This window comes from Falco rusticolus, chromosome Z (assembly GCF_015220075.1).
Source record: "Falco rusticolus isolate bFalRus1 chromosome Z, bFalRus1.pri, whole genome shotgun sequence".
Classification (NCBI taxonomy): Eukaryota; Metazoa; Chordata; class Aves; order Falconiformes; family Falconidae; genus Falco; species Falco rusticolus.
In genome coordinates, this window is record NC_051210.1 from 56,069,243 (window position 1) to 56,086,544 (window position 17,302).

The 17,302-nt window shown below is 40.0% G+C and overlaps 1 protein-coding gene across 1 annotated transcript in view; it reads right to left on the reverse strand.

Moving 5' to 3' along the window:
- Positions 1-17,302, reverse strand: part of DOCK8 (dedicator of cytokinesis 8) — an 89,313-nt gene that overhangs the window by 14,817 nt on the left and 57,194 nt on the right. The window contains exons 23-34 of the mRNA XM_037372637.1: positions 16,790-16,885; positions 15,457-15,552; positions 14,522-14,671; positions 11,887-12,000; positions 10,718-10,873; positions 7,785-7,924; positions 7,026-7,195; positions 5,302-5,447; positions 4,199-4,381; positions 3,440-3,575; positions 2,760-2,847; positions 142-238 (exon numbers count right to left, since the gene is read on the reverse strand). Of these exons, the coding sequence (XP_037228534.1) occupies positions 142-238; positions 2,760-2,847; positions 3,440-3,575; positions 4,199-4,381; positions 5,302-5,447; positions 7,026-7,195; positions 7,785-7,924; positions 10,718-10,873; positions 11,887-12,000; positions 14,522-14,671; positions 15,457-15,552; positions 16,790-16,885 (1,572 nt within the window). The remainder of the gene's footprint in view (positions 1-141; positions 239-2,759; positions 2,848-3,439; positions 3,576-4,198; positions 4,382-5,301; positions 5,448-7,025; positions 7,196-7,784; positions 7,925-10,717; positions 10,874-11,886; positions 12,001-14,521; positions 14,672-15,456; positions 15,553-16,789; positions 16,886-17,302) is intronic.

Genomic DNA, 17,302 nt, shown 5'->3' on the forward strand with positions numbered 1-17,302 from the left:
CTTCAAGATTATAAAAGTTTACAGAAGATCTTTAATTGAAACATTTTGCATGGCCTAAGAAACAAAATGAAAAATGAATCTTGCTTCCACTGGCTTCTCAGGGAGCAGTGATTGGTACCAAGCCAGGTTTGCTTTTCCTACCTGGATGATGTTCTCTTGCATATCGAGAATGATCAGGTTAGCTTCAGTTGCCAGGTTTCCACTGATCAGAGCTTCTTGGTCTAGCTCAGCTTTTGTTCTGCAAAAAGGAGTTCTAATTAAAGCACATGGTACCCCAAGAGTTAGATGACCTTCTATTTAAACAAAACCAAAATACAAATGATACCATTCTGAACAATTCTGTAAGAGCAAACAATGAAAATAGTGTTTGGATGTGTTTCTTAAGAAGAACAAAGTCAAATGAGGAGAGCTGATATCATAGAACAGAAGTCCCAAAAGGGACACCTGAAAACTAGGCCTCTGGACAGTTCACATAGATGCTTCTGCTTCCTTAACAGCAATCTGTGTAACGGCTGCTCTGCCCTCAATATCATGTTTAGTTGTTCAATAAGCTATGCAGTAATTTCGGAATGCATTGCCTGTAGCAGGACACCAAACCCCAAAAAGGAATAAAACGCAACTGATCTAACACTTCCAGAGAAAAACTAAGAACAGTAGGCTTGGTCAAAGGGGAAATTGCTTCAATGCCATAGCAGCAGTGTTTAATGTAGGCAATGTAAAATGTTGATTCTTGAGACTGTTGACAGCTAAGACACGAGGTCCAACAACTGCAGAGCCAATATAGCAATGAACCAGGCCATTTAAGAGGGGACTGAAACATTTATAAAAGACAGAAGGTGGTGGGGTAAGGCAGTGCATGATACTCTCTTAGTTGAGACTTAAGGTCTGGAACACAGCTACTCTGCAGCTGAATGGTCTAAGCATAGGTGCAGCTCCTAACAAAAAGAGATCTCTTCTATGGCAGAAACACAAAGAGGAGGCTTTATTCTTGTTCCTAAACTGCTCATAAAAGGGTTGTTGCATGGCCAGAAGCAACACCCTTATAATCACACTTCTGAGTGACTTCAAAATCTGTGACTTTTCTGCTACATTCACCTAACCTTTTCTGCCCAGTGGCCTCTTACCCCCGAAACCCCAGAAAAGTACAGAGCCATCCTTTTGGGCACAACCAGAGAATTCTGGAAGAGGGCTAGGAAAGGAAGTCAGGGCAGTTGTATGGTTATTAATTACAATGACTCAAGCAATGAAGAACAGAAGGGCCTCCCAAAAGGCTGGTGCTATAAAATCAAGCCAGGGATCACTACATTTGAGTAAGAACTGAACAAATTAAGCAAACATCAGAGCCATTTGAACCATTTCCAGCCACCATTCAGTCTTGCACGTTAACCATGCTGACTGGATCCTCTCTGACACCACACATAGCTCATAAGTGCAGTGACAATCCCAAAGCATGCTGGATTCAAGGAGAAGCAGGCTGAGTGAGGCTGAGTGGTGACATGTGCAAACCTGCTGTGCTGTGGACTGCCTGCAAACATCTTATTTATGGGACATATATACAAAAGGGATCCAAAAAGGAAGAGAGCAAAGATCTTGCATACCACAGTGGTGAACACTGGGTTAAGCAGAAAGGCCTGGACAGCATGCAAAGTTTTACTTATATAACCAGAAGTTTTATTTTAAGTAGTTTAACAGAACTACTGTAAAGTGAAATTGTAGATCTGCTGCTTGCAGACTGTTTTATTCTGATTTCAGTGAAACTGGCTAGGAGAAAGCATGTTGCTTTCAGGGCAAAATAAGAATATCCACATAGTATCTGCATCTCTTCCGATCTATCATAGAAGGTAGAACAATTATTTGTTAAAAGTTTGGATAAATTCCAAATTAACAAACTTGTGTTCAAAAATGTATGTGATAATCATGGACAAGTACTAGGATACAACAATGTAATTGCTGTATAGCACAAGCTAGTGTTCTCACGTCACATTCACACATGTTTAGGGATATCATGGGAGCTCACAGCAGCCAGGCTGGTGAGAGGCCACTGTCTCTGCAGGACACAGAGCGGCTCATTTAGATAGTCAAAATTTAAACAAGTATCTATGGACAAGTGATGTACCTCCTTCAGCAAGTTGCATGCTTACAGAAACTTAGCACATACTGTATGAAAATGCTGTTAGTAATCCTGAAAATACAGTTTTCCATAACCCTGCACACTGATTTGCCTACTACCACACAGTGCTGATAAGGTGAAATGTACTGAGTCAACATAACTTAAAACCTGCAACAAGGAAAATATTCACTACAGAATCATTCCCCTCTACTCCTGCTGACAACTCCTCTCAATTTTCACACAGCACATCAAACCTAGCTCAACTGATTTAAGGTGGCAAATCTTACACCACAGTGCTGTATACAGTGAGGAGCCACAGCAACACCAAAATAAACGGTGTAGCAAGCTTCTGTGGAGCTGATATAACTTGTATCGACAACCAGTGTTTGCCACACTGCTAGTAAGAAAGAAAAAATGTGTGGATAACTATTTAGACTTCTCATTCAATATTTGTGATCTCTTTTTTATGTCATAGCAACAGTTGGATACTTCTGCTACATACACATTTTCTATTTCTTTCTGACAGAAGCAGGAAAGGATTGAAACTGCTGATTTTGTAGTAAAACATCTTAGGAGAAAGAACAAGAACATAAAACTCTCAAACATCTTCGTTCTAATAAAAGCAATATATATTCATTAAATGACTTACTTATCTTGTCTCTCATTTGCCTGTCGCCAGTGAGTCTGCTCCTTTCTCCAGCGCAGGTTTTCATTTTGCCCCACTGATCTGTCATTCCCTAACAGTGCAACATTTATCAGTGAGATTAAAGCAGAAGGGGACACCTGAACTCTGATAGCTCACCAAAAGAAGGAGATACATGTCTGTAGCAGTCTGTCAGAACGAAAACCATTCAACTTTACAGCCTCAGGGTCCTAGTAAAAGGACAGGACCCCATCATCTTTTTAATCTAGGATTTTTAGAACATTAGCTTGCTTAATAACTTCAAAGACCAAAACACAAAGTATTCAATTTATTAAATGAAACAACCTTTTTTGCTAAGAACAATTTGTTCTTACTGACAGTTTTGACACCATTTCTTGGCTATTGATTAAATACAAACACAATTTCTCAGAATGTCTTACAACTTCTTAGTTGGCCTTATATTCTCCACCTGAGAAGAGCTAAGTTCTAGCTACACCTTGGATAGTTAAAAGCTAATAATATTTTTATCCACAGCCAAACCAAGAAAGGTCTGCAAGGGAAAGGACTGTGGGTAAAAAATATAAGGATGAAAATGGGGAGTGTGCATAAACTCCAACAAACTCATTTACATTTACAAACTCTTAAGATCCTCTCAAAAGACACAAAGGGAGAGGGATATGAAGTACCAGCTGGTATCCTGCAGCGCTTCATCATTTCTCCTCTGGCTCCTTCACCTCTCAGTAAAGCCTCTTCCAATCGGGCCTTAACATCTCGTGACTTCTGGAGTGCTTGGGTGCTAACTTTATCTGAGCTTTGTTTGCCCTAAAAATAAAATCAAAGCAATCAACACCAATGCCTTCATCTCTGAACATGAGTCCAAATTACTTGTCCAAAACTAGACACAACAGGAGAGACCTGTAAAGGCAGCAGAAAGCAATGAATATGACTGACTAATATATAAAAGCTAATTAAATGTTGCAGATGATGAAAGAGGTAGTATGTGTACTGCTAATAAAGACAGATATTTAGCTCAGTGCTACAGAGAGGGAAAATAAAGTTCAGAGAGAAGGCTGTTTGATCCATTTCAGCAGACCCTGTCACAGAGGGCAGTCATGACATTCAGTCCCAGCTCTTAACTAAGGGGTCATCCTTAATATCCTGTCCAATACTTACAGTCAATATATAGCCTTCAAATCCCCAGGAAAAGAAAAACAATAAAACAATTTAAACTAATTTCATGGGACTTCCTCAAAGGTTTTGGATGCATTTTGCTTGAAGACCACTATAAATTATTTTATCTGAATTAATTTACCCATTTGTAGCATAGATTAGACAAGAGATAATTTAATAATTGTCAATAACAAATTTCCCCTGGACAGCTGGAAAGTAAGGAAAAAAAGTATCAAACCAAAGCAAGACAACAAAACAGGCCAAGTTTCACTTACCTTGTACTCAAAGCATGAAACACAAATGAAAAGGAGGTCTAAAATCCTGTTCAGCTGCATGGATGGAAGGTCTGCAATCCATTTCTGTATTAGGTTCTGATCAGCATTTTTCATGATCCAGAGGAAGCAGATCAAAAGGTTGCGAGTAGTATCAGGACCTAATGTGGCACTCTGTCTGTAGGGCTAGGAGCAGATAAAGTAAATATCAGTTGAAAGAAGGAAAAGAAGAGGGGGGTCATTCAAGTGAAGTAACATTATTTTAATTTCAGTGAAATCAAATCCCAGGACTGGACTTTAATAAGTTTAACCTCTTCCAGGTTATACTGATTGCATTTTCTGAGTGTACATTTGTGTAATTGTGACAACCTGTTGTATGCATGTGAAAAGCATGAGCATTGTTTGATAGATACTTGCATTTTAAGTTCTTAGAATAATGTAGAAAAAGATTCTATAACTGTTTTGTCCCCTCTTGCCATGCAGCTGTGTCAGCCAAATTGTATAGAAGATAGAAACAACCATGAAGAAAGAGATAAAGACAGAAAAAGAAGGATCGAGTCTTCGAACCATGGATTCAGGTGAGACTGAGACTGAGAGGCAGTGCAGGAATCATAGTGCACTATTTGCTGATCTGGAAACAAGACTAGCTTGGGTGTGGAAATGGAAATAGGTGTGTGGAAGAAAAAGTGGAACTACTTATGGTAAAGAGTACTTCTGGAAGAGAAGAGAAGAGAAGAGAAGAGAAGAGAAGAGAAGAGAAGAGAAGAGAAGAGAAGAGAAGAGAAGAGAAGAGAAGAGAAGAGAAGAGAAGAGAAGAGAAGAGAAGAGAAGAGAAGAGAAGAGAAGAGAAGAGAAGAGAAGAGAAGAGAAGAGAAGAGAAGAGAAGAGAAGAGAAGAGAAGAGAAGAGAAGAGAAGAGAAGAGAAGAGAAGAGAAGAGAAGAGAAGGAGATGACAGGAGGAATATGAAGCATTCTTCGGGGTTGGAGGAAACATGAATGCAGTTTCTCATGACTGCAGTTATTAGTGGCAAAAAAGGATAGAAGGAGAAAACAAAGAAAGAGGAAATCAGATACAAGAAAGGAGACTGGCAAAGCGCCGGACATACCAGGGACACTGGAGATATTCCAGAGCTCCTGAGGTTAAATTGATTCCCTGCAATGGCAAGGGCCACGTTTTGATTGATTGCACCTGCAGACTCTTGTTCTTCTTCTGGGTTTCCTGTGCGTCCCTTTCCACCGCGGGCATCTGAAACTAGATTTGAAATATCTCATTGGAACTTCAGGAGCAATCCAGCTGTTTCTACTCATATGTCACAGTCTTCCACCAGGCTGTAACCTAACAAAACAAATGGTATCCCAGCATCCCTGAGGCTGTTGGGTCTTGCTGGTGTACCAAGCAGTGAAAGAGGTGCAGCACTAGCAAGACCAAATTGCAGCCATCTGCAAAGGCTGCCAAATTGTTCAAATAAACACAGGGAAAGAAGATGTGTCCAATACGCTCCAGGTGTTCAGAGAAGGTAAATTAAAAGCAAAGGCAGTGGCAAATGTGAGGTTGTCTCTGAAGTTCAAAGCTAAGCCACCACTTCATAAGACTTGAAACCATTTTGTTCCAGTCATTTCAGGCAAGAGGATAAATGCAAAATCCACACATGGGTTTGGTGATTTTCAATGAAGTATGTAAATCTGCTAACAGCCGACAGAGCCAGTACTGCCTGCCGGCTAAAGAGCAAATTTAATTTCAGGCATCTAGCTGCTTCTATTCCCTGCTAGTTTTTGACATCGCTTTCAGCCAATAAAGCTATTTATACCTAGTTTTAAAAAAAACCTCCCAATTCTGAGCATCTGTTTTGCTGAATGTGTTCAGAATGAGGTCAACAGTCTCCTGTGATAGATACTTAAAAAGAAAGTCACCCTAAAACCTAGCCATACTGATACACCTGGGCTTCCTCATAATGTCTCCTCATTTGTGGTATAAGGGTAATACTTAGATTAGGAGAATGGGGTGAGATCTGATTAGCAAATGTATAATAGATGCTTTCATCTTATTTGACTGCAAGTGTTAAATAATTTATTCATAGTATTAAGTTTCTTGTCTAGACATCTAAATACAAAATATTTTCAGAACCAGTGACAAAAGTATATTCTTCAAAGATTATACCATTTTTCTTTAGTCTTTATTTTACTTATGGAAGTAAAATGTAGTTTTCCAAGTAGCAAAGATCTACTATCTTACAAAAAAATGTGAAATAGCTCCTTTCAGTGGTATCCTAAGAACACACATGTAGCAAAATGCAAGGAAACAGCTCAGATAATGTTGTTTTAAAAGGCAAAGTTTATAGAATTTTAAAAAGCAAACTTTATAGTTATAACAAGTGATAACAGTGTATTTCCTGAGATTAATTTTGATATCATGGTAACAGCACTAAGTAGCAATAGAAAAAGATAGAAATATTACAATCCAGTTTCTTTAACTGTGATGTAATATAATGTCAGTATCACTCCTGATTCCTTCCTTGCTGTCTGTTAAACCTGTTTGTATCTCAATATTTCTTGCAGATATTGCAGGCTTTATTTGTAGGATCATAATATCCGCACTAAGGGATAGGCAGGAGTACTTACAGACACATCTGGTCTATCATTTGCTTATGAAGTGAGGACATTGAAGTTTTTCCTGTCTATAAAAATCCAGTTCACTTCTAAGTAAAGAAATACTCAACCTTACTACACTGTGGAGAATTTCTGCACTTAGTGCCATCTCTTTTGTATTTGATGGACTGTTTAGACAAGTCACTCTAAGAAGCTCAAAAATACAAAGGAAAAAGGTTCTTACTTGTGAAATCATGGAGTTGTGGCAGTGCATCCAAAATGATACCAACCAAAGGGAGGTAGAGAGCTGCAATTTTAATCTTCACCTCTTTTTTTGAGCAACGTGGGTCTAGGTCATGGGAACTCAGCAGGCTAAGGATGGCACTGACAGCTTTTCTTTGCACCTTGCTAATCCTGTTAACACAAAACCCATCCATGAGCTCCATTAATGGGTCATGCACAAATTATTTCTAAATCAAAGACTTAAGAAACAGAGTGGAGGTGAAAGAAACAAATTAATACACCAATATTCACTCAATAATCTCTTCCATTCTGAGCAGAGACTCATATTCTCTGCAAAAGATCGCTGTCTTACATCTCCAAGCCATTTCACCACAATCATAGAGCACCCAAGTATTTCAAACTCCCCATGAAAATTCAATATGGTGAAGAGACATGCTTAAAGAAAAGCATCAGACTCTGGCCAAAGTTTAGCTAAACTCTTAAGCTCAGACAAAGGCACAAATTTTAAAGAGAAAAGCAACTGAAATTTGAACTTGTGTTCTCAATTTGTGTATTTAGCCAACAGTATTGCAACAAATGGCATATATTTATTCACTGGGACCAACACACTGCAGATAATTACTAGTTTATTGCTATGTTACAGAGTGACATACTGAAAAGAGTGGGGGAAACAGGACTGTCCTGGAACCACACTGACCTTGCCAAAAGTAATATTGTGTGACTCAGTACCATTCTAAAATCTGCAAATTGGGATACCCACCCCTCGCTGTCTGCGTCCAGCGCTGCTGCCAATTCAGTGAAAAGTAAGCCAGTCAGAAAGTGCTGCTGACGGTATTCGGCTGAGAGGTCAAACATACCAATGATTTTCTGGTCCTGGAAACTAGAGCAGGAGCTAGAGTTCTGCAGAATTATATTAGAAGTGTTAAAGTATGATCACTGAAATCAAGGCTTCTTAAAGAGGTTGTAGTCACAGTGCATGTAGATAACAGAAAATCTCTACCAGAGGAAAAGCACAAACTTTGAAAGAAGGTTTGACATTTTGGAGGAAAACTCTGAGGGTGATATGAAAATGAAAAGCATCTAGTTTCAAATGGGTTGCTTGCTAGGATGCAATCTCATTCTTTCCATTCTGTACGAGTAATTCATTTGACATTTTTTGAGATGTAAAATTCCTACCCTGTATTCATTAGTTTGGACAGGACACAAAGTCAGAATTTTCTCCATGTTTACAACTGTTTACATTGCTCTTACTGTTGCAGCGCAGCCATTAGGCATCATACAGCAAGATGTTGCCCCTACGTTAAGAGGGACCTTGGTGTCAGAAGCACTGTACAGTGCCTTCTTCAGCATCCATGATGTCTAGCATGGAAGAAAGGTCAGGAAAGACGTGCAAACAGTGTTTCCTTTCACCCTGGAAATCCTTGGCTGAGCTTGCTGGCAGCTAGCATAATTTAGAGCTGCCTTCAAACTGCTGTAACTTATGGCTATGACTGATATATAGCCAGCCCAGGAATGGAAAGTTGCTGCTATATATGTGTTGTGAACTTCTTAGCTTCTCCAATCATAGGTCTGCACCACAGGTCATCTGGAATGTTTTTGTCCCCTGATCAGGTGAGCATAAGTCTTAGACTCTACTCCCCAGTACAGTTACTGGGTTTATGAGTCCAAACTTTGCTTTTAATTTATATTCTTCAATATTCTCTCACATTTCTGTCAGTCACCTGGGAATAGTCCCAGAAAACAAACATATGAAGTAGCAGTATACCACACTGTGGCAGCTGTCTTCTAGCATATTGGGTCAAATGAAACTCATGTCTCTGAGCAGCCCCATATCTGGGATCCACATACTTAAGCTCACTCCCATTTCAACCTCAAGCAGACAGATGCTGACTGTACTAAGTTTGTGTGGAATAACAATAAAGTGTAGAGCACCCAGTTAAGTGAATTTGGCTTCTCTTCAAGAATTCCAAAAGATTTATTCACAAGCCCATATTTCTTATTGAAAATCTAACTCTAGCTGGGCAGCACTCCTGCAGACAGATCAAAATTACTGCAAGGGTGGTCAGCTAATGCATTAAATCATCCAAGGGCCACAAAAGCCTTATTGATTTGTGCAGGTTGCACTTCACAGGTTACTCCTGAAGAAGAAAAAGAGTTGACGATGTTGCTTGAAGGAAAGAATGACTAAACTGGTGTCTGCCCAGCTCTGACTTGTTATAACTAGTTGCAAGAGCTGTGCTGGCTTCTTTTTTTCCCCATAAGCAGAAGAGTCCCATTTCTAGTTCTTCGGCATCCAGGATTAGCATTAAGGAAAACTATTGGGAAACTCTGACTCCAAAATCTTCATGCTTTGCTTGTAAGACCAGGAAAAAACTCAAGAAAATACTATTTACCATTACTGGTAATACCCTTAAGGTATGAGATGTAGCACACCCTAGCATCCAACCAGTTCTTCAGCAATTACACTTGAAATAGAAACCATGAATTTGAACTGCTCCATTACTCAGAGTGGTTTTGTACCCGCCACCGTTCTTACTTTCAGTTCCGTTCTGCTGCATCCAAGGGCTAATGCAATTGCGGGCCACTGCACTGAAATGCTTCACCCCAGTTCTGACCTCTGCAAGACCACCGAGGTGGTAAACAGGAAGGCTAGCACCCTTTGTTATGGGGTCTACCCCATGGTAAAAGCAAGTTATCATTTAAGCAGAATGTAGGGGAGAAAAGGACAAGACCAGAAAAATAGTGTGTGGCATGCTAGACAACAATTTCATTATTGAATGTGTTTGTGAACTCCATGTCCAGGATGATGAATGGGAGGTCCTGACATTCAGGAAGTCTAGAGCTGTGTCAGTACCAGGTCAAGTCTGGAAAAAATGAGCATGTACTGGCAAAGAGAATCCTGGGAGAAATAAGATATGATGGACGATCATCCATGAAAATTGTGTGGAGAGGTTGAGTCAGAATACTTGAGTGTTTCCACACAGAAAAATCATAAAGTTCAAATAAAAGGGATATTTACTGTCCAGGAAACACGGAGAAATCATTGACAAAGTCATAGCATCATCTGTACCACTGGGGTGGGGAGGAACCCAGAACAAAGAATGCTGCTATTTGAAAAGCAAAGCATAATTCTGCTCTGAACAACACTAAGGCTAACAGAAGTCTATGATTCCAGGATGTTGAAAATTGCAGTTTTAGTCCCTAACTTACAGAGTTACAGGGTTACAGATGCTACCATCTACACTCACTTGGAGAGCAAGAGGTTCAGCTAGAAGGCAACACACAGAAAGTTTGCTGTGCACTGTTGCATACCATAAGTCCCCAAAACAGATATTGAAATACATATTTGTCGCTGTGTATGGATGGGATATAGGTGTGCCTCTAAACTAGCCCTTACAGACATGTTCCTTTTAGACCTTGTATGTCTATCTTAACAGCCATTTTCTGTTTGCAGGTTTCTAGAGGGGTACATATCTGTTTCATGTTAAGTTTTGATTTGTGTAGATGCAGTTTCGCAGTAGTACTCCCTTAGTCGTTATTCTTCTGCTTCTTTTCTTTCAAGAGGGGAGTTGTTCTCCCTGATTCAACAATGGCTAATTCTAACCTAAATATATGAATACAGAGCAACATAAGTCTTTCTATACATGTGTGCTTCATGTGACATTCATGAACTATCATCTGATGGATGCCTACCTGGGAGGATAAGGAGGGGGAGGGGGATGCTGGAGCTGATGTGGAGGTCATGAAGAAGAGGTTCAGATTGAGGTAATGCTCATGGCTGCAGAGAATTCTCAGGAACTCCAGTCTCATGGAAATCAGGGTGAAGAGTGAATTCAGTTTGTTTGAGAGCTAGGAAAAAAAACCCCAAAAGTGTCATGTGATAGGTGTGCACTATTTAAATTACCATGCAGTGAAATATCTTGCTTCCTGAAACAGAAATAGACAAATAGACCAGCACGCATTAAAACGCTCACTGGTTCCCCGTACCTAACCAGTTTCCATTTGTTTGGCAGTGGTGGTGTCTCTCTTCCCCATCCCTGGCTGACTTACCAACTTTCCAAGAGAAAATCCATTGTTTCTTTTTTCCCTCCCAAAAGAAAAACATACAATATTTTTTCCCTTTTGCATAACACAAAAATTAAAACCAAATAAAACTGATAAGTCTGTGGCAAACTCATAAAAAGTCCTGCTAGGCAACACAGAACATCAGTGGTCTTGTCATTTCCCTTCATATCAACAATGACATCAATGGAGTATTGCATGTACTATAGGAAATGGGGTGGTAGCCACCTTGCATCCTTGTACCTACCATCAGCTGACAAAGGACCTTTTTTTCGGCAGAAAAACTACAACAGGTGTATCAGGTCACAGAACAGAAGGAAAACCTTCCCCTTCATATACAAGAAGTAATTTCATAACAACATCCTGCATCAACATTTATGTTAATTTTGGGAGGCTTGTAAAGCAAAAAGACAAAGATGGATCATTATGATTGAACCCCCCAAATCTAAATACCGTCCTCACAGCACTTCAATAGTCAGAGACCAAAAGCTGCTTTGTATGGTCTGCAGACCCTCCTGATAAAGGATGTAAAAAAGTAAGGGAAGAAAAGTGGTTCCATGGATTCTCTGCAGCAGTGCAAGGTATGACATTTCTAAAAGAGTCTTAACCTCCACTGACTTTTTTTCTGCAGACCACAAATCAAAAGAGGTTTAAAGTCTCTGCATATGCAATAGGAAATAGGAAATTTACCTGGTCCTTTAACACAGCTCAAAGGATCATGATGGATAAATGAATCAAACAGAACAGAACACTGGACTGGACATAAGCCAAATGCTATCTCAATCATGCATGGTGCCCACCTGATTACAGTAATGTTTGATGAGATTAAACACAAATCCTCGGTCCATTAAAGAAAGAAGATCATACAAGAAAAATGCCAGGCTGATATTAATCTTTTCTGCTTGCTCACTTTCCTTTAAAAAAAACAAAAACAAAACAAACCAGAATTGTAGTTATGACATATAAAACTTATATAAAGGTGGAAGACTTCTTAGAATCACTAAAAAACAGTGTAGGGGACAGCTCCCAGAACTATCTCATGGAACGTACTGGACAAGATTGTTTCAGTTTCCAGTTTATGTGATCTTGTTAAAATTATACAGAATCACTCCTGTAAATTATTTCAACTGTTGTAGCATTCACAGAGGAATATCACAGGGTGAATGAACAAGTTTATCTAAGCAAAACTTTGGGCTGACAGCAATGAAATGGAATTTGAGACCTATTCTGAATTCCCTATGGATTGCAAACCTGCATATGCTGTTTTTTTAAAAAAAACTGAACCTTTAACATTAGAGAATGCTGGTTTGTGTACTTAAAACGTAACATACTGTTTTAAAATACTAATAAAAATCTGTACTGGATCTGCTGATGGAATGTTAAGTATTTTGTTTAGAAATTTCAAGTGTAAAACTGACAGTAAAAAAGTTCTGTTAAGGTAAATCTGTGGGTTTTAACATTCAGCAGCCAAGGTCCTGCATGCTCAGAATTGGCCTGATTACCAGAGACATGCAACCTCCAAGTAAAAATCACAAAGAACTTAATGTGCCCTCTACAATAAGGCTACAGTTTCTTCAAACATACCAATTTAAATCATAAAATCTCAGTAGCATATGTATTCAGCAAGAAGAATTTGTGGAGGCGTCTGAGGGATCTGCACACGTTTAATACTCAGAGCCTCAGGAGGGTTCACTTAAGATTGACAGAAGAGATGACTGAGAAAAATGTTGCCCCTACTCAGGACTCTCTGACTAGTGAGAACAGGCGTGCAGCACCGCAGGGTGCTTACAATTTAATTTTTTGGTGTTCAACCTTTCTGTTGCTTCTCGGGAATACACACACACACATATATGTATATATATTTACACAGTCTGGAATTTACACAGCAAAACATTTTTCTACTATGAAGAAAAAATTAGTTTTCCACTGTCTTACTGGGTAGGCTAAAATATGTCAGACATATCATTGTGGATTCCCAGGGCAATCTGACATGCTGAACCATGCACTGAAACATTGATTATTACTGTTTGGATTTAAAAATCAGACACACATTACCTGCCTCTTCTCTGTACAACATTGGTTAATGGCCCTAATTCTGCAAACGCTGCAGTGGGATTTTCACACACAATCAGGTTCTATACACTCACTCTATTAAAATCAAATTGAATCAACAGCCCATAAAAACCTGTGTAATTCTTGTGAGGAAGCCATAAAATACTAATATCTTGGCAAAACCTGCAGTTCCATTAAAACAATTTTAATATAACAATTTTTTATTACACAAGGTATTTTAAAGAAACCTCATTGACACTTTAAGTAAACATTTCTGTGGAAACCATTTCTCTGCACGTGGCTATTAGAGAAGCACACCAAAGGATCGAGTTTACCAAAGGGTAAAGCTTCAGAAACATCTTTTTAGTGGACTGTGACAATCACTTTTGCCATTCTCTGCCCTTAGTTGTCTGGTTTGGCCCTTTCCCGTTTTCTGCTCCTCAACAGCACAGCGGGGCACACAGGGAGAAGTGGATCAGGAAACTGAGCTGGCTGAAAAGTAACTTGGCAGGCCAGCTCTCCAGCCTGGTTTGCCCTCTAGCAGAGCACACCGCTGGGCTAGCACAGTGCATTTGGCAGCTCTGGGGCATGAAAACACGTCAGTTACAACCACTGAACAAACAACAGTCACCTAGTGCCTGTCTATGGCCTTAACTTTGTCTGTTGGCCAGCACAGAGTGACACTAGAGATGTAAGCTGACAGTATCAATGTTAAAATATGTTAGATTTTCTGATCCTTTCAACTTTATAATACATTCTATCAGTGCAACTTGTTAAAATATTTCAGGAGAAACAACTTTATGGGATTTAGGGCCTATTTCTTGTCTTTAATTTTCATGTGGCCAGTGCCCTATCTTTAAAGAGAACTGGGGTTAGATCACTTGTGGCTGGATTTTGCCACCCTCAGGAGGAATATTGCCTTTATATTGCATAGCTCACTGCCATCAGAGAAGCCAAATGTGGAATAAAATACTACACAGTAGAAATGAGGGTAACAGGAAAGGGGGATAAAAGGAATAAGCCTTACATGGGCAGCAGTTTGCTGCCCTGGCTAACCTTCCATAAAGCACCACTGCCACTGAAAATGGGTAGCCAACTTTTCCTATCAATGGGAAAGGGAATTCCCTTCCTGCACCCTGCAACCACACCAAGAAGCAGGCTGGAGAACTGAGCTGAATGAAAACAAACTGTCTGCTAGGGGAGCACAAGGCTCCCCCTTTGCACAGCCACAACTCTTGCTTAAGGTCCATGTGAGAATACTCCTTCAGTTTCGGCCAAATTCTAGAGACATTGCTGAAGATGAAATGGGATTAAAGACAGCTCCAGCTCAGTGTAACACAGGGTGATTAGTAAGGATCCATGGTACTTATATCATGCATTTACCTTCTGCGGTTTGACTAAAAGTGCAGCAATCTCTGAAGTAACCACACTAACTATAGTGGTAATATCATCTTTGAAGCGATCAGAGAACCGGCTTCTTCGTGGGTTGTCTTGCTTCTCTATGTTGTGAACGTACTGAGCCATACTCTTTATCTGCAAAGCAGGAAAAAAAAAAAGTTAAACAAATGCCCAAACTGAAGGTAAAATTACTGCTTTAAGTTAGTCCATACAAGTAAGACTCCCTACTTGTTTTTCCCTGAATGCAATCACTCTCATCTTCTCCGAGCTGCTGTAATAAGTCCTACATGTACTACAATGACAATTGACAGCCTAAGACTCAAACCCAGACACCGATTCCTGTTCATATTCATGCAGCTGGCTACTCTCAGCACCTGAAATTAGAATGTCCCTCCCCAGTCCCTTGCATCTGCAGGTCTGAAATGCTGCTGTTTGCAACTTTTGCCCTTCATGATGACAGACAGGGAACGACAATTGTGGAATTAATTCTTATTTCTTGACTTGATATTGGGTTGCTTATATTCTTTGGGAGGAAATCAGCATGTTTTTTTCCACTGACATGCATCACCTCAGGGCCCTGAGAAATTTGTGAGTTTGAGGAGCCTTGTCACTGCTTCCATGTTGTTAAAGTGAAAAAGGAAGGAACAGGTATTGACAGAAAAGGAAGGGCTCAGTTTTACGTCTGTCTTGACATGTCAGCACATGAAGGCTGTGCACACAGTTCATGCAGGACTTTGCCATCACAGGCTGTCACTGGGGAATGCGAGTAAACATGGAGAGTTCTTGTACTTCCATTATTTGAGACCCTTTCACACTGGGGCTGAATAACTGAACAGACCACCACCCAGCTAAATCTGTGCCTGAGGTACCTGCTACATTTCACCATTAACTTACTATAAAATATCACTGTCAAATCTTACCAGGAGCTCAAAGAAGAACCAGGCATACTTGAAGACAGATTCTCTCACCATACCTGTGCTGACCACCATCTGCAGTGCCAGCTCCTCATGGAAATGCTGGAAATAAATACAGAGTCTTGGAAAATGGCTTTTCAATCAACTTATCTTCCAGTTTCAACATCCCCCCTCTTCCCTGTGGGAAACTCCCCCATACTGGAGAATCAGAAGCTAGATGGGGATGTGTGGACATCCCTGTGGGATCAGATAGCAGATTTGACCAAAATGATACATGGGGAATGTTGGCTTTGGGACCCATTTTACTGTGGATCCAGAACCCCAGATAACTAAAATGGGAAATTCCTCTGGTTTTTCATCAGTCATTGGCTGTGTGCACCACAGGGAGCAAGCACATTCCCCATTCCCTGCTAAGTGTTTCCATTTAGTACATCCAAGTTTTTTGAGAGAAGGTAGAAGTAAGATTGTGGTGGGAGTGTCAGTGCGGTGGGAGAGAAAGGCAGAGCAATAACCAAAGCAGAGCTTGTACAGAGGTTTGTAGTTGGAGACAATACTCTTTGCAGTGAGATCTGACCGCAAGACACACAGTCTCAATGACCTAAACTTTTAGGAGACTCAGATCTGTACTAAGCATATTTACATTGAATATGGCATATTAATCCATCCAATATTTAGATAGGGTATAAACCTCTATGTTTTTTGGTAGAAATCAAACCAAGAAACATAAGTAAGAGAGTTTCTTAACTGTAACTCAGATTCTAAACTACTCATTGCAGGGTTTTTCCCCTGCTTCTTCATCCAAAGGCATTGCTGCTGATCCATGCCAAACAGAAGATACAGCTCTGGAAAAATTATCTATGTGATATGGTATATTCTATGTCGTTAAAAAGCTATTTGGGAATACATACTCAAGACAGGAAGGCATTTCCTGTTTCTACAAAAAGGGGAAAAGAAAAACATTCTTACAGAAGAAAGAGGTGGCAAACATCTGAATGGAGTTTACTGTAACATGTAAAGGCAGATATCCAAGGGTAAACAGTGCTGGAAAAAGACAGAAGCCTTAACACCTTGAGAATGAGAGCAAAGTGAGGATCCACGCAGGCTGCTACTTGTCTAAATATGCCCTGAAAAAAGAATCTAAAGACTATGGAACAGAAGCAGAAAAGTGTGGGCAATATTTAGCCACTGATTCAATAATCCATCACAAACTCCTTCTTCAATAAAACTGGTTATTTTGTTCTTTCTCTCCTTTCCTCATTTAGAGGCACTAATTACCAGCACTGGCTCAGGAGGCTTCAGGCTCTGTTAATGTGCTCCCTCACTCTTAGTGATAGGCTACCTTTTTATTGGATGGTCTTGGGCTTGCACAAATGCTTGGCATGTCATTTGTTCCTTCAACGTAGAAAGACATACGACTGGAGCTGTGATCTGTAGGCTGGAGGGCACAGTCAGAAGAAATACATAATAGTAAGTTAATAAATAACTCAAGCTAATTAACACAGAAGAAATCAGCAGCAGTGGTTTTTTTGGACGGTGTGCACAGATGTTCACCTAAACAGCTCTTCCGTTTCCTTCTCCCCATCGCCCTTCCCAGTGGCGGCCAAAGGCCACCAGAATCCATCAGTCGCACGAGCGTGCACATGCCAACACTGCCATCACGTGCCCAATTTCAGCACTGCAGCTGTATTTTGGAAGAGCTACCCATAACGCTTTCAAGGTAACTGCCCTTCAAGTTTATCCGGTGCCCTACATCCAAAATTAATTAGCATCCGTGAGTTTTCCTTCCATTAAAAGTACTGCCAATTTTAAAGGCAGTGAAATGGCAGCAGCCAGTTGTAAATTGCTACATTTA